The 26779-nt window shown below is 42.2% G+C and overlaps 1 protein-coding gene across 1 annotated transcript in view; it reads left to right on the forward strand.

Annotated features, from left to right (window-relative positions):
* Positions 1–26779, forward strand: part of DLEC1 (DLEC1 cilia and flagella associated protein) — a 275413-nt gene that overhangs the window by 185856 nt on the left and 62778 nt on the right. The window contains 3 exon segments of the mRNA XM_053715663.1: positions 11816–11886; positions 11982–12206; positions 26105–26268. Of these exon segments, the coding sequence (XP_053571638.1) occupies positions 11816–11886; positions 11982–12206; positions 26105–26268 (460 nt within the window).

Raw genomic sequence — 26779 nt, forward strand, 5'->3', positions numbered from 1 at the left:
TCTGTTTTTCTTGTATCTTCAGGTCCCTGTCAGTGGTCGGATGAGGCTCACAGACCTGGAGCTGCTGTGACTGCTCCACAGCAGAAGACCCTGGAGGGTAAGTCCTTTTTTGTATATTTCATAGAACAAGAAGTATCAGTAGGACTGGGATGTCAGGGATCTTGTGGGACCTGCTTCCCTCAGAAGGGGTATGCATTTTATTTATAATATCTGCGAGTTTGGGATATTTGCTGCAGAGCAGCTTCTTGGGTTAAGCAACCAAGAAAAAGATTGCCAATTCTATAGCCTTATGATGGGTCTGAGTAGTACAGACCCAGGCTTTATGGGGTGTGGGGACGGTACAGATCTCCTACTTGGCTAGGCTAGGAGAGGAGGTGTCTTCGTGGACACTAAAGCTTTGTCTTACAGATCATGTACTATAAAGCTGTGGCTATGAAGCACATTCATGCACTTTTGCAGTTTAATCTGTCTGCAAACATGCTCCTTATGGTACATAGTGTGCTTAGTAATCCCTCTCAAGGGCGGCGGTTGTGTGTCTCATTAGTAATGGTTCGGAGACAGCCGCTCGGTAGTTTTTAAATATGCCGGCATCTGCGTATGCTTATATACCCCAGAATGGGATTTAACGATTATACTATATGTATTAAGAGCTAAGAGTTATAAATTACATGTTGGTTGTGTGCTCCCTAACTGTTTTAGTATGTTACTGTTTTTGGCATGGCGTCAGCAAGTTACGCACTTTAGGAAAGGACTTTGGCGCCATTTGCCTGCCCCTTTTGCAGCGCCTTATTGGATTCTATTTGATGTCAGAGAATGGCTGTGTCATATATATACGCATATCTGTGTATTTACCTATATGTTAAATATTTGTCTAACTTTATACATACTCTTGACTAAAGGGCGGCAGCGAGTCGCGCTTTTATATATCACATTTGGCGCTTTCCCTCATGTGAGCTTCTTATTAATCGCCTGTAGCTCATAGCAAGTTATAATGTGTTGATATGTGACCATTATCAGGGTGGCAGTGAGAGCGTTTTTAAGACACGTCTTTTTAGCGCTATTTGACTGCCGTCTTGCAGCTCTCCCCTTCCTTGCTCCTCCAATCCCTTAGAGGAATAGGAAAGTCAAAATTAAACTTGCATGATTCAGATAGAGCATGTCATTTTAAGACACTTTTAAATTCACTTTTTCAAACTCCTTAGTCAGGTGAATCATTTTTGCAGGGTTACTTAGTAGTGCGCTGCCGCCCTCCTATGAGTTTATCAGGAGATCCATTCCTATGTCAGTTATCAGTCCCTTAAAAAAGCGATCTTTTTGTGAAGGGGATATAATACTGATGACAGGAGGGTAGATGTGAGTTATCGCTGGCTACGGCACTCTGTCAGCTTCTTTCATTAAAGGACGTTACTTTCTGTTGCCGTTTCCGGACGCTGCTACGCCGCGCTTACCCATTGTGAACGATATAATACTGATGCCTTCTTAGGGCTGCATGCCTTGGCAAGCCTTGGCAATTCTGATCATTAAGTCCCAGCTTATTTATTCTCTGTAGTAGTTGGGGGTCTAGACTAACGTGAGGACACAGATCACAATTTAATCAGTATGTCTTACTAAGTATTTAAAATATATATATATATATATATATATATATATATATATATATATATATATATATATATATATATATATATACAGTATATTATACAGCCTTATATGGTACCCTACTGGCTTAGACTTTTCCTTAGAACAGTTTTTTTTTTCCCTGTTTAACAGAGAATAGTCTGGCGTTTGCTGCAATCTGGTGACCGTTATTAGTATTTTTGCATGTTACTTTTTAATGAAATCTCTCATATTGAGGTGATTTCTTGAATTTTTGATAGCTTTATATCTGTTTAAATATGTTTAAGTTATCTTAGGTCTCTATGAGGGTATTTTTATTTCTTTCCTATGGCATGGAGAGTCCACAAAGTCATTCCAATTACTAGTGGGATACCCAACTCCTGGTCAGCAGGAGGAGGCAAAGAGCACCCCAGCAAAGCTGTTAAGAGTAACTTCCCTTACCCATAATTCCCAGTCATTCTCTTTGCCTTTATCAATGGAGGATGTGCGAAGATGGTGTCTGAAGATATTTAATCCTTTTATGGGTACTTTTCCCTGCAAGCAAGGATTAGGGGCTATGCTGTGTCCATGTCAATCTCTTTAGTAAGAGTAATGGTGACTATTAGCAGTTAGAAAGCAGCAAGGTTATCTTTGCTTTATTTCTAACAATAATGGCTACCACTTTACAGAAAACCAGGGTTGGTTACTCTGTTCTTTCTTTTTTCTAAAGGTCCCTGATAGAGATTTGAGTGTCTATCACACCTAAGAACCTGTACCTGCCCTGCAGCTGGATCCACAGGTAAGTGCTCTTGCCTTCTAGGTTTGAAGGACAGCACTTCAAGAGTTAATACTCAGTGGACTTTATTTGAGACATGATAATTCTTTTTATTCAGGAATTTAGTCATATGCAGGCACTTAATCTATAGGAGGAATTATGGGGTTAATTTTATTCCCCTGTCTTAGAGGCTCTATGTAATGTTATTCATTTTTATCTTTAAAATGAATGTGTAAGTCTATGCCCTAGAGAGGATTTAGTGTTTAGTGCACGTTGAAAGTTTTTTTCTTTTCTAACCCGCTATTAGAGTATGTATTTGTAAAATTAGACCGGCAGCTCAAGATTTGCTACGCAGAGACTTGCGCTTTTTTTGTGGCGCATTTGTTTTTTTTGCCTCATACGGTCACATGACCAATCTCCGCACTTCCGATTTCGGCTTTGGGGGGGGGGAAATATTCTGAATCTGAAGAAGTTAATTTCAGGTTTAAGCTTGAACATCTCTGGTTACTACTGAAGGAGGTTCTAGCTACTTTGGATGACTCCTGAACATTTAGTTGCTGTCAACCCTAAAAAGTCTACTAAACTTAATAGAGTTTATGATTCTCCCTCTTCTGTGGATGTTTTTCCTGTTCCAGACAAGATGTCTGAAATTATAGCTGAGGAATGGGATAAGCCAGGGGTTCCTTTTTCCCCTTCCCCTGTTTTTCAAAAAATGTTTCCTGTGGCGGACTCCATTCGTGACTCATGGTGCACTGTGCCTAAAGTTGAAGGAGCTATCTCTACTCTAGCTAAAAGAACTACCATTCCTATAGAGGATAGTTGTTCCTTTAAGGATCCCATGGATATGAAGCTGGAGGCTTATTTAAAAAAGATGTACATATATCAAGGATTACAGTGGCAACCTGCGGCAAGTATTGCTACGGTTGTGGGAGCAGCGTCTTATTGGTGCGATGCCCTGTCTGATCTGATATCAAAGGAGACTACGATTGAGGAGATCCAAGATAGGATCAAGGCTCTTAAATTAGCTAATACCTTTATCTGTAATGCCAACAGGCAGGTAATTAGACTGGGAGCTAAGATGTCTAGCTTCACTGTCCTAGCTTGTAGAGCTCTGTGGTTAAAATCTTGGGCGGCTGATGTATCTTCAAAGGCCAAGCTTTTGGCTTTACCTTATAAAGCTAAAACCCTATTCGGTCCTGGGCTGGCGGAAATCAGGACAAGAAGAATAGACCTAAGAATAGACCTAAGGGTCGACAGACTTCTAATTTTTGTTCATTTCGCAACTTTAAGGGACAGAAGTCTTCATCTTTTTCTTCCAAACCAGACCAATCCAGGTCTTCTTGGAAGTCCATACAGCCTTGGAATAAGGGAAAACAAAACAAGAAACATTCATCATGAAGGATCCACCCCTGATCAGATTTTGGATCAAGTGAGGGGCAGGTTTTCCTTTTTTCGACAGGCTTGGAAACACAATGTCCCAGATCTGTGGGCTGTGGACATAGTATCCCAGGGTTACAAAATAGGATTCAAGTTTTACCCTCCAAGGGGCAGATTTCTCCTGCCAAGACTGTCCTCAAACCAGGTAAAGAGGAAGGCCTTCTTAAATTGCTTAGAGGACCTATCCTCCCTGGGAGTTATTGTACCAGTCCCTCTAGAGGAACAAGGTCAAGGGAACTTTCCATCCCATCCTAGACCTAAAGTGTCTCAACAAATTCCTCAGGGTTCCGTCCTTCAAGATGGAAACTATTTGTTCCATTCTTCCATTGGTTCAGGACTATAGACCTGAAGTACGCGTATTTACATGTTCCCATTCACAGGGATCATCACCAGTTTCTAAGGTTTGCTTTTTTGGACAAGCATTTCCAGTTTATTGCACTTCTGTTTGGTCTTGCCACGGCTCCCAGAATATTCACAAATGTTCTGGGAGCTCTATTGGCAGTGATAAGATCCAAGGAATTGCTGTGGCACATTATCTAGATGACATCTTGGTTCAGGCATCATCTTTTCAAATAGCAAAAAATTTATACAGAGATGTTGTTGTCTTTTCTAGGTTCCCACGGATGGAAAGTGAATATGGAAAAGAGTTTCCTAGGGACAATCATAGATTCCCTGTTCATGAAGATTTTCCTGACGGACGTCAGAAAATCCGAACTTCTTGCTTTTCTCTCCAGTCTGCTATTCGTACATCAGTGACTCAATGCATGGAGGTGATTGGTCTGTTGGTGGCTTCCATGGACATCATTTCCATTTGCTCGGTTCCATCTGCGACTGCTGCAGCTTTACATGCTCAGTCAATGGAACGGAGACCATTCAGATTTATCGCAGAGGATAAATCTGGATCCCCTAACAAGAGACTCTCTCTCGTGGTGGATTTCACAGGAACATCTGTCTCTGGCACTTGCTTCCTGAGACCTTCCTGGGTAATATTGACTACGGACGCAAGTCTGTTAGGCTAGGGAGCTGTTTGGGGTTCTCTAAAAGCTCAGGGCCTGTGGTCTCGGGAAGAGTCTTCTCTTCCGATAAAGATCTTGGAGTTTAGAGCAATCTTCAATGCCTTGACAGCTTGGCCTCAATTATCTTTAGTCCAGTTTATCAGATTCTAGTCGGACAACATCACCTCAGTGGCTTACATCAACCATCAGCAAGGAACTCAAAGTTCCTTAGCAATGAAGGAGGTGACTCACATTCTGCAGTGGGCGGAAGCTCACGATTGTCTCCTATCTGCCATCCACATTCCAGTAGTGGAGAATTGGGAGGCGGATTTTCTGAGCAGACAGACTTTTTCATCCCGGGGAGTGGGCTTTCCATCTGGAAGTGTTCTCAAGGATAACCCTCAGATGGGGGTTCCGGAGTTGGATCTGATGGTGTCTCGTCAGAACGCCAAGCTTCCAAAGTACTGAATAAGATCAAGAGATCCTCAGGCCGCTCTGATAAATGCTCTGGCGGTTCCTTGGGATTTCGGTCTAGCATACCTGTTTTCTCTGTTTGCTCTCCTTCCACGAGTCATTGCTTGTATCAAGCAGGAGAGTGTCTGTGATTCTTATAGCTCCTGCCTGGCCTCGCAGGATCTGGTTTGCAGATCTGCTGAATATGTCATCTCTTCCACTTTGAAGGTTACCTTTGAGGAAGGACCTTCTAATTCAGGGTCCATTCCTCCATCATTGGAGATTGAATGCCTAGTCCTGTCTAGACATGGTTTTTCTGAAGCGGTCATTGATACTATGCTTCAGGCTCGTAAACCTGTTACTCGCAAGATTTATCATAAGGTATGGTGTAAATACCTTTTTTTGGTGTGAAGCTAAGGGTTCCTCCTGGAGTCGGGTGAGGATTCCCCCGAATTTTATCTTTTCTTCAGTATAGCCTGGAAAAAGATTTGTCAGTCAGTACTCTAAAGGGTCTGATTTCTGCACTGTCTATTCTTTTGCACAAACGTCTGGCAGATTTACCAGATGTTCAAGCTTTTGTTCAAGCCCTGGTCAGAATCAGGCCTGTATTTTAACCTGTTGCTCCTCCTTGGAGCCTTAACCTAGTTCTCAAAGTTATGCAGCAGGCTCCGTTTGAGCCGATGCATGTTGTTAATATAAAATTGTTATCTTGGAAGGTTTTGTTTCTCCTTGCTATTTCTTCCGCTCGCAGAGTTTCTGAGCTTTCAGCTCTGCAGTGTGATTCCCCTTACCTTATTTTTCATGCAGATAAGGTGGTTCTTCATACTAAAATGGGGTTTCTCCCAAAGGTGGTGTCAGATCAAAACATTAATCATTAAATTGTTGTTCCTTCTTTTTGTCTTAATCTGTCTTCTCATATGGAATGTCTTTTGCATAACCTGGATGTTGTGCGTTCTCTAAAATTTTACCTACAATTTTACCTAATCTTCTTCCCTGTTTTCTCTGGAAAGCGTAAGGGTCAGAAGGCCACTTCTACTACTTTCCCTTTGGTTAAGAAGTATGATTTACTTTGCTATGAGACAGCTGGACATCAGCCTCCTAAGAGAATTACAGCTCGTTCCATTAGGGCTGGCTCCTCATCTTGGCGGCACCATGGTCCTCTTTACATACTTTTTACAAATTCTACGATTTTGATACTTTTGCTGAGGCCTCTTTTGGGAGAAAGGTTCTTCAAGCGGTGGTGCCTTTGGTTTAGGTCTTCCTGCCTTGTTCTGCCTCACTTTTCATTCTGTGTACTCTAGCTTGGGTATTGGTTTCCACTAGTAATTGGAATGACGTTGTGGACTCTCCATGCCATAGGAAAGAAAACAAAATTTCTCCAACATAGGTGTTTCCGGTCCACGGCGTCATCCTTACTTGTGGGATATTCTCTTCCCCAACAGGAAATGGCAAAGAGCCCAGCAAAGCTGGTCACATGATCCCTCCTAGGCTCCGCCTTCCCCAGTCATTCTCTTTGCCGTTGTACAGGCAACATCTCCACGGAGATGGCTTAGAGTTTTTTAGTGTTTAACTGTAGTTTTTATTATTCAATCAAGAGTTTGTTATTTTAAAATAGTGCTGGTATGTACTATTTACTCTGAAACAGAAAAGAGATGAAGATGCACAATTTGGATGTTGTTCATGCTCTAAAATTCTATTTAGATGCTACAAAGGATTTTAGACAAACATCTTCCTTGTTTGTTGTTTATTCTGGTAAAAGGAGAGGTCAAAAAGCAACTTCTACCTCTCTCTCTTTTTGGATTAAAAGCATCATCAGATTGGCTTATGAGACTGCCGGACGGCAGCCTCCTGAAAGAATCACAGCTCATTCCACTAGGGCTGTGGCTTCCACATGGGCCTTCAAGAACGAGGCTTCTGTTGATCAGATATGTAAGGCAGCGACTTGGTCTTCACTGCACACTTTTACTAAATTTTACAAGTTTGATACTTTTGCTTCTTCTGAGGCTATTTTTGGGAGAAAGGTTTTGCAAGCCGTGGTGCCTTCCATCTAGGTGACCTGATTTGCTCCCTCCCTTCATCCGTGTCCTAAAGCTTTGGTATTGGTTCCCACAAGTAAGGATGACGCCGTGGACCGGACACACCTATGTTGGAGAAAACAGAATTTATGTTTACCTGATAAATTACTTTCTCCAACGGTGTGTCCGGTCCACGGCCCGCCCTGGTTTTTTAATCAGGTCTGATAATTTATTTTCTTTAACTACAGTCACCACGGTATCATATCGTTTCTCCTATGCAAATATTCCTCCTTTACGTCGGTCGAATGACTGGGGAAGGCGGAGCCTAGGAGGGATCATGTGACCAGCTTTGCTGGGCTCTTTGCCATTTCCTGTTGGGGAAGAGAATATCCCACAAGTAAGGATGACGCCGTGGACCGGACACACCGTTGGAGAAAGTAATTTATCAGGTAAACATAAATTCTGTTTTATGCTTACCTGATAAATTTCTTATATATATAAGGAGGGGCTTATTTTGTTTAAATTTTCAGTTGAATGCACTTTTTGTTTGTCTGAGGAAGGGGAGTGTCCCCCCGAAACGTCACACTTGAATCATTAAATTTTCACTAAAAGACCAGAGAGTGCTTTCCTTCATTTATATATATATATATATATATATATATATATATATATATATATATATATATATATATATATATATATATATATATATATTAATATATAGTTTATTTATAACCTTAGGACTCTAATGGTTATTTTCATGTTCATGTGTAATCTCTCATATTGAGGTGATTTCTCATTATGTCTGTCTTGGGTAATATCCTACGTGACATACATATATGTTATTTAGTGATCTTAGGACACTAATACATTTTCCTTCTTTAAAGGGACACTGTACCCAAAATTTTTCTTTCGTGATTCAGATTGAGCATGAAATTTTAAGCAACTTTCTAATTTACTCCTATTATCAAATTTTCTTCATTCTCTTGGTATCTTTATTTGAAATGCAAGAATGTAAGTTTAGATGCCGGTCCATTTTTGGTGAACAACCTGGGTTGTCCTTACTGATTGGTGGATAAATCCATCCACCAATAAAAAAAGTGCTATCCAGAGTACTGAAACCAAAAAAAAGCTTAGATGCCTTCTTTTTCAAATAATGATAGCAAGAGAACGAAGAAAAATTGATAATAGGAGTAAATTAGAAAGTTGCTTAAAATTGCATGCTCTTTCTGAATTACAAAAGAAAAAATTTGGGTACAGTGTCCCTTTTAAGTATACGGCCTTACATATGGTAGTGTTTTCTACTAATGTCTGTTACATCACATATCTACATAACACATATCAGTTTATTAGTGATCTTAGGACACTAATATGTTTGTATTTTTGTTCCTTAATGTTTATGGGTTCTATAATATTCTGTCTCTTGATTGAGGTTACTTTGACTATGGTCTACGACATCATGTCGTTTTCTACATCACATATTTGTATTTCTTAGTGATCATGGGACTCCAATTTGTGTTAATCATGTTCCGTAGTCTATGTACATGATCTCAGATTGGAATCTCTCCCTCATTCTGAGGTGATTTCTTTCAATCGCTAATATGTTTAAATCTTTTGTCCTTTATTTGCATAGGGAATTCATTTTTTTTATGTGTCTCTCTTTTGAGATGATCCCTGTGAATCGTATTTATTGCTGGGCAATGGTAATTTATTCTCCAATGGTGCCGACAGGCAGGACATATCCAGGGGGTCCCCAGCAATGTCCTCGCCGTGCAATATTTTTTCTGACTATTGTTATAAGCATTAGGTCTGCTTATCTTATGTTTTTTCTACTCTCATACTAAAGGTGATTTTTAGGGATTTAAACGTTTTCATGTTTTATCCCTCCTTTTTTTCAATAGAAAGGGTGTGTTTTTCAGATAGCCAGCGGTAGTAGCTTAGTGGTTAGCTTAGCTGCCTAGCAAGCGGAAGGTTTGCATTTTGAAACCAGCGACCCCTAATTGCACCTTCATTGTGTGTTCGAAGGCTGTTTAAACTTTATTTCCCCTACGGGGATCTGATTATTTCTTATTGCTAGAGCAATATTTCATATTTTTCCTCTAATGGGATAGTTTATTTTTAATCTCCCTGCTGTTATTTTTTGCTGACAGCAAGTAGTCTTCATGATTTCAGAAATCTGCAGCCAACTGTAGTAGCCTGATGATCAGATTAGCTGCCTAGCAAACAGTAAAGCAGGCCAATGTAGCCTAGTGGTTAGCTTTGTGGCTTTACAACTCAAAGGTTGTTGGTTCGAATTCAGCTGCTGGCGCTGGATGTCCCTTTTAGGTTTTCAGTTCAAGATCAGCTCAAACTATTTGCACCTTGATTGCGTGCTCACAACCTGTTTTATTTTTTTAGTTCTATTGGCTGAGGTTCCTTCTTTGGGTCTACCTGGTAGCCCAACGGTAACCTTCTGCAGCATTATTTATCAGCCCTGGGTTCGATTCCTTTTTTAGGCATTAGCTGAGATGGAGAAATCAAGAGTATGTGCTATTAATTATTTGATATTCTCCATGTTTGTTGAAAATCTACCTTTTTTTCTACTCGACTTAGGTAACAATTTTCTCTCCCTGGAATAGAGGACCTCTGGTTATTCTCTCTGTCCTGGTGCCTTGTTCAGGTCCTTCGGTTCTAAGGCAACTTGCTTCTTGAGACCTCCCTGGGAGAGTGTTCCACATAGGCCAGCCTTCCGGCTGGGGAAAAGTTGGGGTCCATTGGGAGCTCAGGGAATCTGGACTCAGTCGGAGTCTGTCATTCCAATAATTGTATAGCATTGAGAGCACAGACTGTCTCCTTGATCCAGGCTCGTTAGCCAGTTAATTGTATCTTTCTCCTTATTGATTGGTGCACTTAATTTTTTCGGAGGTGTATCTCAGGGTTTCTGTGGTGCAACGCAAGTGTACCCTGTATTTGGTATATTTTCCAAATCGGTCTAAAGAAGGGTTTGTCTGTTAGTTCTCTCTTGGAACAGATTTTTCCTTTCTGTTCTGTTTCATAAATGTTTGGCCGTTCTGACAGATGTTCTGTCCTTTGCTCAGGACCTGGCCAGGTGTTCAACCTGTTGTTCTTCCTTGGAGGCTTATGCTTGTTCTTTGAGTCTGCATAAGACTCTGTTTGTCTCTATGCATTCTATTGTTAATATATTGCTGTCTAGAATATTTTTGGCTTTTTTTCTGCGCGTAGAATCCAGGCGGATAAGGTGATCCTTTGTTTCTATGGGGATTTTTTTCCTATAGGAGTTTTGGACTGAAAATTCTTCGAACTTGCCGTTCCTCCTTTATGTCCTAATTCCTGTTTAAGATTGCCTGTTTCTCAACCTGGATGTAATTTGTGCTCTAAATTTCAGGTTGCTAAAGATTTCTTACCCTTTTTGTAGTCTTTACTGGCAAACTCAAGGGTCGGGAAGCCACATCCGCTACTCTTTCCTTTGGGTTGTGGAGTATATTTTGGTTGGCTTAGGAGATAGCTGGGCAACTGCCTCCTGAGATGATTTAGCACTGCAGAATCTGTTGGCGCTCTACAAATACCTGTTAATAATAATTTTGTATCTTTCCTCTAGGGCTGTTTTTTTTTCTTTCTGTGGTTTTTTTAGTTGTGACTTCTGTGGAGCAAATCTGCAGTCGACCACTTGGTGTTCTTTACATACTTTTTCCATACTCTAGGTTTTTTCGCCTCAGGCTGAGGCTTCCTTGGGAGCAATGTTTTTCAAAGGGTGGTGCCCTCAGTTTAGGTCCACATTTTTTGTTTCTCCCTCCCTTCCATTCTGTGTACTCTGGCTTGGGTATTGGTTCCCACTAGTAATTCAAATGGATTTGTGGACTCTCCATGCCATTGGAAAGAAAACAAAATTTATGCTTACCTGATTTCATTTAATTTTAAGACGGCTTTTGTCATTTTTAAAACCTCAGGCACCTCTATACCCTTTGGGTCCTCTTTAATTTCTATATTTCCTCAGCTGAATGACTGGGGATTGTGGGAAGGGGGAGGATACTTAAAGCTTTGCTCGGGTGTTCTTTGCCTCCACCTGGTGGCCAGGAGTTGAATTCCCACTAGTAATTAGAATGGATTTGTGGACTCTCCATGTCAGGAAAGAAAATAATTTATGAGGTAAGCATACATTTTGTTTTTACGTCTGTGATTACCTTGTATCTAAGTCCCTGCAGACTGTCCCCTTTTTTCAGTTCTTTTGATAGACTTGCATTTTATCCAATCAGTGCTGACTCCTAGGTAACTCTATTTGAGTGAACACAATGTGCTTACACAGGTTAGATTTTCAACAGAGAATACCAAGAGAACAAAGCAAATTTGATGATAAAAGTAAAGTGGAAAGTTGTTTAAACTTACATGCCCTATCTGAATAATGAAAGTTTAATTTTGACTAGACTTAAACCCAAATGACCCTATATTTCTCTACCTGCATGAGTTGAAAGTTATTTTGCTCTTTATTGTGTATGGTTCTATGCTAGAGAGTTTGTATATAAATAAGATTATGTGTTTCATACAAGGTTTGGCACTCATGTATCTGGCGGAGACACCATATCCCGGTATTTGCGGATAAATAATACAAGCCCTTGTGGTAAGATATTATCCATCAATCATTGACATTTTCTATTCTTTCTTTTGAACCTTAATATTGGTATAAATTTACTCCACTTCATTTGCTTTATTTAGATATTCGTATAGACTGGGAGACCTACAATAAGGAAAAAGACTCCAAGCTTCTGGACCTTGTAGTGTTGTACGGAGAACCATTTCCATTAAAAGACATTGATGGAAATGAAATTGATGAATCTAGGATGGATTTGCAAGACAGCAAAGATTCATCTGAAAACTGGGATAAAATCCCCAGTACATCAGGGACCAGGTCAACTGTGCTGAGCCGGACTAATAATGTAAGTTCTTTGGCACCAAGAATCCATAGGACCACAGGTAGCTATTTCTCAGCACTGTTTCCCAACTTCCTGTAAAAGTCTTCATTAAGGTACTTGTTGTTTGGCTGAGGCCCCTCCTCATTATATATGTTACTAGTGATGTTGTCACTTGTGTATAATACAGGGGTATTGCAGAATAAAGGCTGAGGCACATCAACACAGGGTTTTTTTTCCAGTTTAGAAGAGCATGCAGCCAATTCTTTCAAAGATGCAGGTTATTCTTAGTAAAAAAAAGATGTATATTTGCAATCAGAGATTTGGTGAACTAGGAATGCATTTCTATGGCAGTACCACTTGGAGAACTTTTGTTGTGCTCAGTAAATGTGACAAAATGGTACAAATATGATCATAAATTTTTTCACTGATAGTCAAACAAATCGGCTTGTATTAATTGCTCATTGTGTAGAGATTGAAGATCAGTAGTGTATGAAGAAAAAAAAAGTAATTTGACAAATTTGTGCAAAGTGGCCTTTAATCTCAATTCACAATTAATTACATGTTTATGGGTATATAACTGCTAGGAGGATTTTGTAAGATATGAATGTATCTCCCAGGATAAAACCAAAGAAATATTGGGGCGAGATTACATATGCAGTGTAAGTTTCAGTGCAACTGCTGAAACCCACGTCGCCCATAAGTTCACCTCGCACATCGAGTAAATCACATAAACGGAGCAGCCAGATGCTATACTGGCGTAAGTTGGAGAAACTGGCGAGGTTCAGAAATGTGCACAACTACACATTTCTGGCGTCGGCAGTAGCTTACGCTAGTATTTTGCATGCGTAATTTGAAAATAAATTAAATTTTTATGTAAATGAGGAATTTGCACGTAAAATTAGAAACCAACGGTAAAAAATAAACCGCCAGCGTTAAATTTAAATACTCCATTCAATATCCCTATAGAAACCCGTGCGTAACTGTCATATTTTGCATGTGTTTGAATTGTTCTTTGAGCTACAACACACGGCCCAGGAGCGGAGGATTTAGTGAGTGAAGAGAGAGAGGCGCATTCAAAAAATTTAGTAAGGTCGCATTAGATTGAGGAGTATTTGTACACTTACACATATTTTGACATATTGCACAGATTGCATACATACATATACACATACACCACACTTTTATTTTCAGATTTTCAGTGTGATAGACTGAGTGCTTGGTTGTGATTGTGTGTGACTGGACCTGCGTAGGAGTGACTGGGAGTGTGTGTGGTGTGACAAGTGGTAGGATGGCAGGTAGAGGTAGGGAGGAGGGGAGAGGACAAGAGGAGCAGTGGGCCCCCCAACAAGGGAGTAAGTTGAGAGGGAGAGCCAGAAGGGAAGATGGGAGGAGAGATGTCAGAGTGCCCCAGAGGACATGACTATCAAGGAGAGGGACAGAGGGTGCACATGGGGACAGAAGGGGAGGAGGTGGAGGATAGGCAGGAACATACACTGCCAGGGACCTCTCAGGGAGGAAGCCAAGTGGCCATGGATGAGGAGAGGCTGAGATGTCCCAACTTTTCATTTGAAGAATATGTTGCCCTAGTCCAGGCCATCATGGACAACTATGGTGACCTTTTCCGCCAGGAGAAGGGCAAAGGCAGTGCCAAGAAAAGAACTGCATGGCTACAGGTGGAGGATGCTGTCAACAGTGTGGCCTAGCAGAGGAGGACTGTAGATAGCCTTAAAAAGAGATGGAATGACTACAAGAGACGGGTCAAGGAGAAGATAAGGCAGGAAGCAGTCCACTAGAAGGGAACAGGCAGTGGTCCAGCCCTACCGATGGAGTACAACACCTGGAAGGATATGATCTGCGGGCCAGTGAGAAGGATACAAACAGCACTCTCTGTGCAGCCATCAGGGTCTTCCACTATTCTACCACCACCAACAACAACATTCTTCAGGCAACCACAGGAACAGTTGGCTCCCAAGCATGAGCCTGGTTGGCTGGCTTCAATGCAGGACCTGGGAGTGATGACACCAACATTGCCATTCGACCCATGGCCAGAGGAATATCCTCCCTTTGGTTTTGAGGGTGAGCCAACATGGCACAAAGGGTCCAGGTATATTCCCTTGCCCCCAACACAATCACAGTCTCAACTCAGTCACAGCAATTATCCAAGGACACTGTCACAGGATGTGGCTATTGAAGAGCCTGAGTGGTTGCACACTTGTCCACAGTGGGAATATGAAGCATCTGGGCGACCTCAACCATCGGCATCATTTGTACGAGCTCTACCATCTGCTTCCTTAGGACTAGCTCCAACATCTGCAGCCTCAGCAGAAGAAACTACAGCAGCGGCTTCAGCAAAAACAACTACAGAAGAAGCATCAGCTATTCCACCTCCATCAGCAGAAGCATCAGCTATTCCACCTCCATCAGCAGAAGCATCAGCTATTCCACCTCCATCAGCAGAAGCATCAGCTATTCCACCTCCATCAGCAGAAGCATCAGCTATTCTACCTCCATCAGCAGAAGCAGCAGCTATTCCACCTCCATCAGCAGAAGCAGCAGCTATTCCACCTCCATCAGCAGAAACAGCAGCTATTCCACCTCCAGCAGCAGCAGCTATTCCTCCTCCATCAGCAGAAGCAGCAGCTATTCCTCCTCCATCAGCAGAAGCAGCAGCTATTCCACCTCCAGCAGCAGAAGCATCAGCTATTCTACCTCCATCAGCAGAAGCATCAGCTATTCCACCTCCATCAGCAGAAGCATCAGCTATTCCACCTCCATCAGCAGAAGCATCAGCTATTCTACCTCCATCAGCAGAAGCATCAGCTATTCTACCTCCATCAGCAGAAGCATCAGCTATTCTACCTCCATCAGCAGAAGCATCAGCTATTCTACCTCCATCAGCAGAAGCATCAGCTATTCTACCTCCATCAGCAGAAGCATCAGCTATTCCACCTCCATCAGCAGAAGCATCAGCTATTCTACCTCCATCAGCAGAAGCATCAGCTATTCCACCTCCATCAGCAGAAGCATCAGCTATTCTACCACCATTAGCAGAAGCATCAGCTATTCCTCCTCCATCAGCATAAGCAGCAGCTATTCCTCCTCCATCAGCAGAAGCATCAGCTATTCTACCTCCATCAGCAGAAGCATCAGCTATTCTACCTCCATCAGCAGAAGCATCAGCTATTCTACCTCCAGCAGCAGAAGCAGCAGCTATTCCTCCTCCATCAGCAGAAGCAGCAGCTATTCCTCCTCCATCAGCAGAAGCAGCAGCTATTCCACCTCCAGCAGCAGAAGCAGCAGCTATTCCACCTCAAGCAGCAGCAGCTATTCCACCTCCATCAGCAGAAGCAGCAGCTATTCCACCTCCAGCAGCAGCAGCAGCTATTCCACCTCCATCAGCAGAAGCAGCAGCTATTTCACCTTCATCAGCAGAAGCAGCAGCTATTTCACCTCCATCAGCAGAAGCAGCAGCTATTCCACCTCTATCAGCAGAAGCAGCAGCTATTCCACCTCCAGCAGCAGCAGCAGCACATCCATCAGCATCACCTGTTCTCCAACATCCTGGCCCTCTAACAGTTGCCAGCCCTGTTGATCAACAGTCTGTGCATGCAGTGGATTCTCCTCTGGATAGAGAATACATCATGCTCCAGAGGAGGAGCATCGGAGGCACAGAGAGGTTCCAAAGATGGAGCCTAGAGCTGCAGAGACATAGCAGCATCGTTAAGTTCAGCTGTTCAAAATCAGTCACAGATGATGAGATTGCAGTTTGATATGCAGGTGCAGGTGGACAATAGATCCAGAGAACTTAATCAGCTCTTGGGTGTGTTGGTAGAACACTTTACACACCAGCAAGACACAGCCTCAAGCTTATCATCTGCCACCAGCAGAAACAACAGCATTTGCAGAAACAAGAAGGACAAGGTCTTCCACAACAGGCACATCAGCTCCCTCATCCAAAAAGCACGTAAAAAATAAAGCTTTTTCTATTTCACCACAATCATTGTCCTTTGTTATTTACCATTTGAATGTAATACACATCCATGTTATGGGTGTTAGAGTACACTAATATTGAGCACAAATGATGACTACAACACATGTAATATTATCATCTTTTATAAGATATTATTGTACTCTAACTCATAGTTGTGTATCAAGGGCATTGATTGTAATATATTGTAAATTCAAAAAAAGGATGTTAATCCATGTATCACACACATAATTAGTTCAGACAGGCTTATATGTAATACATGGTTATACATTTAAATACATAATTATGGAACATGGGGATGTGCAGGGCCGGACTGGGACCAAAAAAAGGCCCGGGCATTTTAGGGCAAAGAGGCCCACTCCCCCCGCCCCCCTTTGCTCACCATTTCTTGTTTAACCGTATACCAAACATGGCAAGTATAATACTTGTTTGATAAAAAACATTTAACATTTCCAATACCCTATAATTAATTTATTTTGTCAATTGGTTGGTATGAAAAAATTAAGTAAAATTTAAAAAAAACACAACAAAACCAAAATAAAGTGCTAGTTTTTTTTCAATAAAAAAACAAGTGCATTCTTAAAAGATTCCATCTGAATCAGCCAAACTTTAATCTAGATTTTAAGGAGTATGAAAGCCAAAAGTAAACTTTCACGATTCAAGACACTTTTTAAACTAACTTGTATTAGTAAGTTTACTTTGTTCTTTTGGTATCCTTTGTTAAAAAACATATGTACATATCCTCAGCAGCAATGCACTACTGGGAGCTAGCTGGTGATAGGTGGTTACACACACACGTGTACTTATCATTAACTCACTAGATGTGTTCAGCTAGCTCCCAGTAGTGCAAAGCCAGGCGATGCTTCTGCACCACGTGACACGGCACATGAACTGTCCCGCCTGGCCTACGGCTGCAGCTCACTGATGGCATCATGTGACCCTACACATGATGTGTGGTGTTGCTGCAGGAGTCAAGTCCTACATAAAAAAGTGTGGGAACTCACCAAGACTTCCACCCTCTCATAATTTAATATTGTTTTCTCCAACATTGGTGTGTCCGGTCCACGGCGTCATCCTTACTTGTGGGATATCTCTTCCCCAACAGGAAATGGCAAAGAGTCCCAGCAAAGCTGGCCATATAGTCCCTCCTAGGCTCCGCCCACCCCAGTCATTCTCTTTGCCGTTGCACAGGCAACATCTCCACGGAGATGGTTAAGAGTTTTTTGGTGTTTAAATGTAGTTTTTATTCTTCTATCAAGTGTTTGTTATTTTAAAATAGTGCTGGTATGTACTATTTACTCTGAAACAGAAAAGGATGAAGATTTCTGTTTGTGAGAGGAAGATGATTTTAGCAGACAGTAACTAAAATCGATTGCTGTTTCCACATAGGACTGTTGAGATGAAGTAACTTCAGTTGGGGGAAACACTTAGCAGACTTTTCTGCTTAAGGTATGACTAGCCATATTTCTAACAAGACCATGTAATGCTGGAAGGCTGTCATTTCCCCTCATGGGGACCGGTAAGCCATTTTCTTAGTCAAACAAACAGAATAAAGGGCTTAATATGGGCTAAAAAACTGGTAGACATTTTTATGGGCTAAATCGATTGCTTTATTTGGGCATTTTATTCATATTTATGCTGACAATTCGCATTTATAAACTTGGGGAACGTTTATTAAACGGCAGGCACTATGTTAGACACCTTTTCCAGTCAGGGGGCCTTCCTAGTTGTAGACTGAGCCTCATTTTCGCGCCATTACTGCGCAGTTGTTTTTTGAGAGCAGGGCATGCAGATGCATGTGTGAGGATCTGAAATTTGCTGGAAAAGCTTCTAGAAGGCGTCAATTGGTATCGTATTCCCCTCTGGGCTTGGTTGGGTCTCAGCAAAGGCTATAGCTGGGACTGTATAGGGGTTAAATATGTAAACGGCTCCGGTTCAGTTATTTTAAGGGTTAAAGCTCTGAAATTTGGTGTGCAATACTCTTAATGCTTTAAGACACTGTGGTGAAATTTTGGTAATTTTTGAACAATTCCTTCATACTTTTTCACATATTCAGTAATAAAGTGTTTTCTGTTTAAAATTTAAAGAGACAGTAACGGTTTTGTTTTAAAACGTTTTTTGTGCTTTGTTGACAAGTTTAAGCCTGTTTAACATGTCTGTGCCTTCGGATAAGCTATGTTCTATATGTATGAAAGCCAATGTGTCTCCCCATTTAAATTTATGTGATAATTGTGCCATAGCGTCCAAACAAAGTAAGGACAGTACTGCCACAGATAATGAAATTGCCCAAGATGATTCCTCAGATGAGGGGAGTAAACATGATACTACATCATCTCCTACTGTGTCTACACCAGTTTTGCCCACACAGGAGGCCCCTAGTACATCTAGTGCGCCAATGCTTATTACCATGCAACAATTAACGGCTGTAATGGATAACTCCATAGCAAATATTTTATCCAAAATGCCTACTTATCAGAGAAAGCGCGATTGCTCTGTTTTAAACACTGAAGAGCAGGAGGGCGCTGATGATAATTGTTCTGTCATACCCTCACACCAATCTGAAGGGGCCATGAGGGAGGTTTTGTCAGATGGAGAAATTTCAGATTCAGGAAAAATTTCTCAACAAGCTGAACCTGATGTTGTGACATTTAAATTTAAATTAGAACATCTCCGCGCACTGCTTAAGGAGGTGTTATCTACTCTGGATGATTGTGACAACTTGGTCATTCCAGAGAAATTATGCAAGATGGACAAGTTCCTAGAGGTTCCGGTGCACCCCGACGCTTTTCCTATACCCAAGCGGGTGGCGGACATAGTAAATAAGGAGTGGGAAAAGCCCGGCATACCTTTTGTTCCCTCCCCTATATTTAAGAAATTATTTCCTATGGTCGACCCCAGAAAGGACTTATGGCAGACAGTCCCTAAGGTCGAGGGGGCAGTTTCTACTCTAAACAAACGCACTACTATTCCTATCGAAGATAGTTGTGCTTTCAAAGATCCTATGGATAAAAAATTGGAGGGTTTGCTTAAAAAGATTTTTGTACAGCAAGGTTACCTTCTACAACCCATTTCGTGCATTGTTCCTGTCACTACAGCAGCGTGGTTCTGGTTCGAGGAACTAGAAAACTCGCTTAGTAGAGAGACTCCATATGAGGAGGTTATGGACAGAGTTCACGCACTTAAGTTGGCTATCTCTTTTATTTTAGATGCCGCTTTGCAATTAGCTAGATTAGCGGTGAAAAATTCAGGGTTTGCTATCGTGGCGCGCAGAGCGCTTTGGCTAAAGTCTTGGTCAGCGGATGTGTCATCCAAGACAAAATTGCTTAACATCCCTTTCAAAGGTAAAACTCTATTTGGACCAGAATTGAAAGAGATTATTTCAGACATTACTGGGGGAAAGGGCCACGCCCTTCCACAAGATAGGCCTTTCAAGGCCAAAAATAAGTCTAATTTTCGTTCCTTTCGCAATTTCAGGAACGGACCGGCCTCTAATTCTGCATCCTCTAAGCAAGAGGGTAATGCCTCACAACCCAAACCAGCCTGGAAACCGATGCAAGGCTGGAACAAGGGTAAGCAGGCCAAGAAGCCTGCCGCTGCTAACAAAACAGCATGAAGGAGTAGCCCCCGATCCGGGACCGGATCTAGTGGGGGGCAGACTCTCTCTCTTTGCTCAGGCTTGGGCAAGAGATGTTCAGGATCCCTGGGCGCTAGAAATAGTTTCTCAGGGTTATCTCCTGGAATTCAGGGAACTACCCCCAAGGGGAAGGTTCCACATGTCTCACTTATCCTCAAACCAAATAAAGAGACAGGCGTTCTTACATTGTGTATAAGACCTGTTAAAGATGGGAGTGATACACCCAGTTCCAATAAAGGAACAAGGAATGGGATTTTATTCCAATCTGTTCGTAGTTCCCAAAAAAGAGGGAACTTTCAGACCAATTTTAGATTTGAAGATCCTAAACAAATTTCTCAGGGTACCATCGTTCAAGATGGAAACCATTCGAACGATTCTACCCACTATCCAGGAAAGTCAATTTATGACTACCGTGGATCTAAAGGATGCGTACCTACATATTCCTATCCACAAAGAACATCATCAGTTCCTAAGGTTCGCTTTTCTGGACAAGCATTACCAGTTTGTGGCCCTCCCATTCGGGTTAGCCACTGCTTCAAGGATTTTCACAAAGGTACTAGGGTCCCTTCTAGCGGTTCTAAGACCGAGGGGCATTGCAGTAGTACCTTACTTGGACGACATTCTAATACAAGCGTCGTCCCTGTCAAAAGCAAAGGCTCATACAAACATCGTTCTGGCCTTTCTCAGATCACACGGATGGAAGGTGAACATAGAAAAAAGTTCTCTGTCTCCGTCGACAAGAGTTCCCTTCTTGGGAACAATAATAGATTCCTTAGAAATGAGGATTTTTCTGACAGAGGTCAGAAAATCAAAACTTCTAAGCTCTTGTCAAGTACTTCATTCTGTTCCTCGTCCTTCCATAGCGCAGTGCATGGAAGTAGTAGGGTTGATGGTTGCAGCAATGGACATAGTTCCTTTTGCACGAATTCATCTAAGACCATTACAACTGTGCATGCTCAAACAGTGGAATGGGGACTATACAGACTTGTCTCCAATGATTCAAGTAGATCAGAAGACCAGAGATTCACTCCGTTGGTGGCTGACCCTGGACCATCTGTCCCAGGGAATGAGCTTCCGCAGACCAGAGTGGGTCATTGTCACGACCGACGCCAGTCTAGTGGGCTGGGGCGCGGTCTGGGAATCCCTGAAAGCTCAGGGTCTATGGTCTCGGGAAGAGTCTCTTCTCCCGATAAACATTCTGGAACTGAGAGCGATATTCAATGCTCTCAGGGCTTGGCCTCAACTAGCAAAGGCCAGATTCATAAGGTTCCAATCAGACAACATGACGACCGTTGCGTATATCAATCATCAGGGGGGAACAAGGAGTTCCCTGGCGATGAAAGAAGTGACCAAAATAATTCAATTGGCGGAGGATCACTCCTGCCACCTGTCTGCGATCCACATCCCAGGTGTGGAAAACTGTGAGGCAGATTTTCTGAGTCATCAGACATTCCATCCGGGGGAGTGGGAACTCCATCCGGAGATCTTTGCCCAAATAACTCAATTATGGGGCATTCCAGACATGGATCTGATGGCGTCTCGTCAGAACTTCAAGGTTCCTTGCTACGGGTCCAGATCCAGGGATCCCAAGGCGACTCTAGTAGATGCACTAGTAGCACCTTGGACCTTCAACCTAGCTTATGTATTTCCACCGTTTCCTCTCATTCCCAGGCTGGTAGCCAGGATCAATCAGGAGAGGGCCTCAGTGATCTTGATAGCTCCTGCGTAGCCACGCAGGACTTGGTATGCAGACCTGGTGAATATGTCATCGGTTCCACCATGGAAGCTACCTTTGAGACAGGACCTTCTTGTTCAGGGTCCATTCGAACATCCAAATCTGGTCTCCCTCCAGCTGACGGCTTGATTCTATCGAAGCGTGGGTTTTCAGATTCTGTGATAGATACTCTGGTTCAGGCCAGAAAACCGGTAACTAGAAAGATTTACCATAAAATATGGAAAAGATATATCTGTTGGTGTGAATCCAAAGGATTCCCATGGAATAAGATAAAAATTCCTAAGATTCTCTCCTTTCTACAAGAAGGTTTGGAGAAAGGATTATCTGCAAGTTCTCTAAAGGGACAGATCTCTGCTTTATCTGTCTTACTACACAAAAGACTGGCAGCTGTGCCAGATGTTCAAGCATTTGTTCAGGCTCTGGTTAGGATCAAGCCTGTTTACAGACCTTTGACTCCTCCCTGGAGTCTAAATCTAGTTCTTTCAGTTCTTCAAGGGGTTCCGTTTGAACCTTTACATTCCATAGATATTAAGTTACTATCTTGGAAAGTTTTGTTTTTGGTTGCTATTTCTTCTGCTAGAAGAGTTTGAGTTATCTGCTCTGCAGTGTTCTCCGCCCTATCTGGTGTTCCATGCAGATAAGGTGGTTTTGCGTACTAAGCCTGGTTTTCTTCCAAAGGTTGTTTCTAACAAAAATATTAACCAGGAGATAGTTGTACCTTCTTTATGTCCGAATCCAGTTTCAAAAAAGGAACGTTTGTTACACAATTTGGACGTAGTCCGTGCTCTAAAATTCTATTTAGAGGCTACAAAAGATTTCAGACAAACATCTTCTTTGTTTGTTGTCTATTCTGGTTAAAGGAGAGGTCAAAAAGCGACTTCTACCTCTCTTTCCTTTTGGCTTAAAAGCATCATCCGATTGGCTTATGAGACTGCCGGACGGCAGCCTCCTGAAAGAATCACAGCTCACTCCACTAGGGCTGTGGCTTCCACATGGGCCTTCAAGAACGAGGCTTCTGTTGACCAGATATGTAAGGCAGCGACTTGGTCTTCACTGCACACTTTTGCCAAATTTTACAAATTTGATACTTTTGCTTCTTCGGGGGCTATTTTTGGGAGAAAGGTTTTGCAAGCTGTGGTGCCTTCCGTTTAGGTAACCTGATTTGCTCCCTCCCTTCATCCGTGTCCTAAAGCTTTGGTATTGGTTCCCACAAGTAAGGATGACGCCGTGGACCGGACACACCAATGTTGGAGAAAACAGAATTTATGCTTACCTGATAAATTACTTTCTCCAACGGTGTGTCCGGTCCACGGCCCGCCCTGGTTTTTTAATCAGGTCTGATGAATTATTTTCTCTAACTACAGTCACCACGGTACCATATGGTTTCTCCTATATATATTTCCTCCTGTCCGTCGGTCGAATGACTGGGGTGGGCGGAGCCTAGGAGGGACTATATGGCCAGCTTTGCTGGGACTCTTTGCCATTTCCTGTTGGGGAAGAGATATCCCACAAGTAAGGATGACGCCGTGGACCGGACACACCGTTGGAGAAAGTAATTTATCAGGTAAGCATAAATTCTGTTTTATACACACACAAACATATATACACACATACACACATAGCTCAGGGGGTTACCAAATAATAAGAATGACATTTTATATGACAACACAAATGTACATAATCCAAAGATAAAGGTGGTTAACAACATTTTAGAATGTATATAACTCAGTAAGAGGAAGCAACATAGGACATTTCCTAAAAAATACATTGGTGTCTTTGAGTGGCAGGGATTGCGGCAACACATTACATCCATAGTTCGCATCCAATGCGTTAAAGTGAGTTATATCACTGGGATAGTGATTCATAATTCATAATTGTTATAATACAATTTAGTGTTTCTACTTATATGGTTTAGGGAGATCTGAAACAGTTCCCTGACTGGATGGGGCATAATGGAGCCGTTTTCTTTCATTTTTTCTTTAGTAAGGAAGGGTCCTAGGGGATACCATCCATATAAACATATGCATGTTTTGTGCATAGCTTACAGCACTGAGCAAGAGCTTGCATACACAGAAAATGAATGTGAAAACTCCAAACCTACTCTCCAGAGCAGCTGTTACCCCACACACACACTTCTGCCTCAGTGCTGCATTCAAGTGCAAAATGTTTTATAGTGTGAGAATTTCAGATCTGCCCATTTCCTGGCTCAGAATTGTGATTTTTTGCACATCAGCAGCTGCTGCCTTCATTCCCCTCCCTAGTGACACTCACCCTTGAGCCCCAAGTGACAAGCAGGCAAGGACTGCAGAAGCAAAACTGGACCCAGCCTTGTCTGACTGCACTGAGCACAGCCCTCCTCCCTATTGAAACTGACACTCCAGCCCCCAAGTGACAAGCAGACATGGACTACAGAAGCAGGAGCAAAACTGGACCCAGTCTTGTCTGAATGCCATGAGCACAGCCCTCCTCCCTAGTGACACTCACACTTTAGCCCCCAAGTGACAAGCAGACATGGACTACAGAAGCAGGAGCAAAACTGGACCCAGTCTTGTCTGAATGCCATGAGCACAGCCCTCCTCCCTAGTGACACTCACACTTTAGCCCCCAAGTGACAAGCAGGCAGGGACTACAGAAGCAGGAGTAAAACTGGACCCAGCCTTGTCTGGCTGCATTGAGCACAGCCCTCCTCCCTAGTGACACTCACACTCCAGCCCCCAAGTGACAAGCAGGCAGGGACTACAGAAGCAGGAGTAAAACTGGACCCAGCCTTGTCTGATTCCAGTTAGGGGAAAGAATACACTGAAGACACATTTAATCTACACAATTTATGTTAAAGAGAGTCAGGAAAGGTTTTGCTCTGCCAGCACTGAGCAGTAATCACTATGTACTCACTGCATGGGTGGATCTCTGTATATTTCAGTTTTGAAACGGGCTGCTGCTTTCCCTTGATGAGGTCACTTCCTCCAGAATGACTGGGTCGGCTGTCTAAAAACTGCACAATCGGCTGTGGTTGGAGTGGAGCCTGATTGGCAAACCCTAGCTGGCCAATTATTTATCAAACTGATGCCCTCCTTTTCACTTGTAGTCAGCCCTCTCAGTAAAGAAGTGTCGGCACTCTTATGTCACATGATCTCTCTTGCTCTGAATTTTCGGCTTGTTATTGCAGGTGTTTGCATAACTAGTAAGCGATTTTACAGTATCCTAACAAATTGTGCAAACTCCCTGTGCACACGGTCGGCAGCACTTTCTTACTGCCCTGTTGTTATTGTAAATCGCTTTATCACAGAGATCTTTGTAAAATAGGTCTGGTGCTGCAGTGACTGACTGCAGCACCGGATCCATTTTAAAATGTTTACCTGTGATAAAGCGATTTCGTTTAACAACAGTTACTTCTGGTTCTGGCTGTCAGGAGGGCAGGGCAGGAACATTTGCGGCAATTTCCAAAGAAGCACAGAGCTACTGGCCTTGGGAACCGGCGGCCCACCGGGCTTTTGCCCGGTATGCCCTATGGTCAGTCCGGGCCTGGGGATGTGACACATGTTTTTCCATTCATGAGCATAGGAAATTATCAGCGATACCTGAAAATGAATAACACAATGAGACATATGCATGAATTAGGGGGGTTAGGGGAAGGGGAAATATACACATACAATGTTAGGTGGGACACAGCCATACATCATAATTAATGTGATCCATATGGTTTAGTGGCCTTAAGAATATGTCACTTACATGTGAACTTTTCTTGGATAATGTAATCCCGTAATTGGCCCCCGCAGTGTCCCTCTGTCCACACCCTCAGGCACAGGCACCACATCATGTTGCTGATGCTCAATGTCCCCCAATAGATGTGTGTCCTGTGAATCCTGGGTGCCTCTCCCCCTCTGCTGATACTGACGCCTGAGTGGCCCTGCAGGCCTTAGGTTGTGCAGAACCAGCATGCCGTGAGGCTGCAGGTCAAAGTTTGTGTTGGTTGTGATTGGTTTAACACAATTGCAGAGGAGGGATAGTGTTTTGAATAATTAAGTGGCCAGGCAACTGTTTGAGATGTGCGGCTTAAATGTATGTGATTGCGCATGTGTTGGGTGTTTGTTAAGGCTTCCAGGGAGTTACGGTGCTTTTTTACTCAGCGCAAGGCTTGCTGCGCCTGCCTATATGTTTGACAAGGTGAAAATTGAATAAAGTTTCTCCATTCTGTGTGCGTAAGTCCTTGAGCTGAATATGTGATACCGACTTGCGCCGCCAGTTCTATGTTAGTTTATGGGAGTAAAAATTGCAGGCGACGTGTAAAATATATGGGCGTAGCTTGTATGCTGCGCTGTATTTGTGATCGCTCGATTCTACTAAAAATTGGCGATGCCGGGTTTTGCGCCCCATGCCGCATATGTAATCTTGCCCATTGTGTTTTGTCTAAAATATCTAATTTTACAAAATCACGCTAAAAGGTTCTCTGTGTGCAAAATTGTACACACTTGTTCTTAAACCTGTCGCTACATTAGTTGCTTTTATATATATATGTCACAATTTAAATATATAATTTATCATGAAAAACATTACAATTCTAGACTCAAGAAAATGTGGACCAGAGTGAAGATGATGATGAAGAAGAAGAAAGTAAAGATGAGAGTCGAAGTGAAAGTTTATTAAGTCCTGAAAATAAATTGATCTCCGTCATTCTGCGAACCCATGATGGCATTGCCTCAGATTACCCATACTGCATCACTCCAAGACAGACAGTAAATATTTTCTAACTATATACTATACATATTGCAGATTTTTGTGACAATAGCCTTGTTTTAAAATGCTCTAAAACCTAATAATACTACAACACAAGCAGTTCCTCCTTTATAAGTCCTGTTTCATGCTATTGCTTGACTGTTTATGTAATGCTGTTTACATAGAAAAATAAATAAATAAAAATGTATTTCCTTAAACAAATATACAGCTTCAACTGTTTAATTCAGCTCCAATAGTTAGGCTAAAGGTGAAAACAGGAATTAAGACCATTTTTATTTTATTATATTCCCATTATGCAAAAGGATCCCTTATAATTTTTTTAATCACCTAGATGTACAGAGGTAATAAAAAGTAAATCTAAGTGATGAACTTTACAATAATATACAAAATGTATGAATCCATGATATTTTCTCAAAATACTGGAAATGGATCATAACTGTTGCTATTTTGTTCCCAGTTACACTGTTTGTCTGTTTTGGACTTAAAGGGCCACTAAACCCAAAATCTTTC

This window comes from Bombina bombina, chromosome 5, assembly GCF_027579735.1.
Source record: "Bombina bombina isolate aBomBom1 chromosome 5, aBomBom1.pri, whole genome shotgun sequence".
Taxonomy (NCBI): domain Eukaryota; kingdom Metazoa; phylum Chordata; class Amphibia; order Anura; family Bombinatoridae; genus Bombina; species Bombina bombina.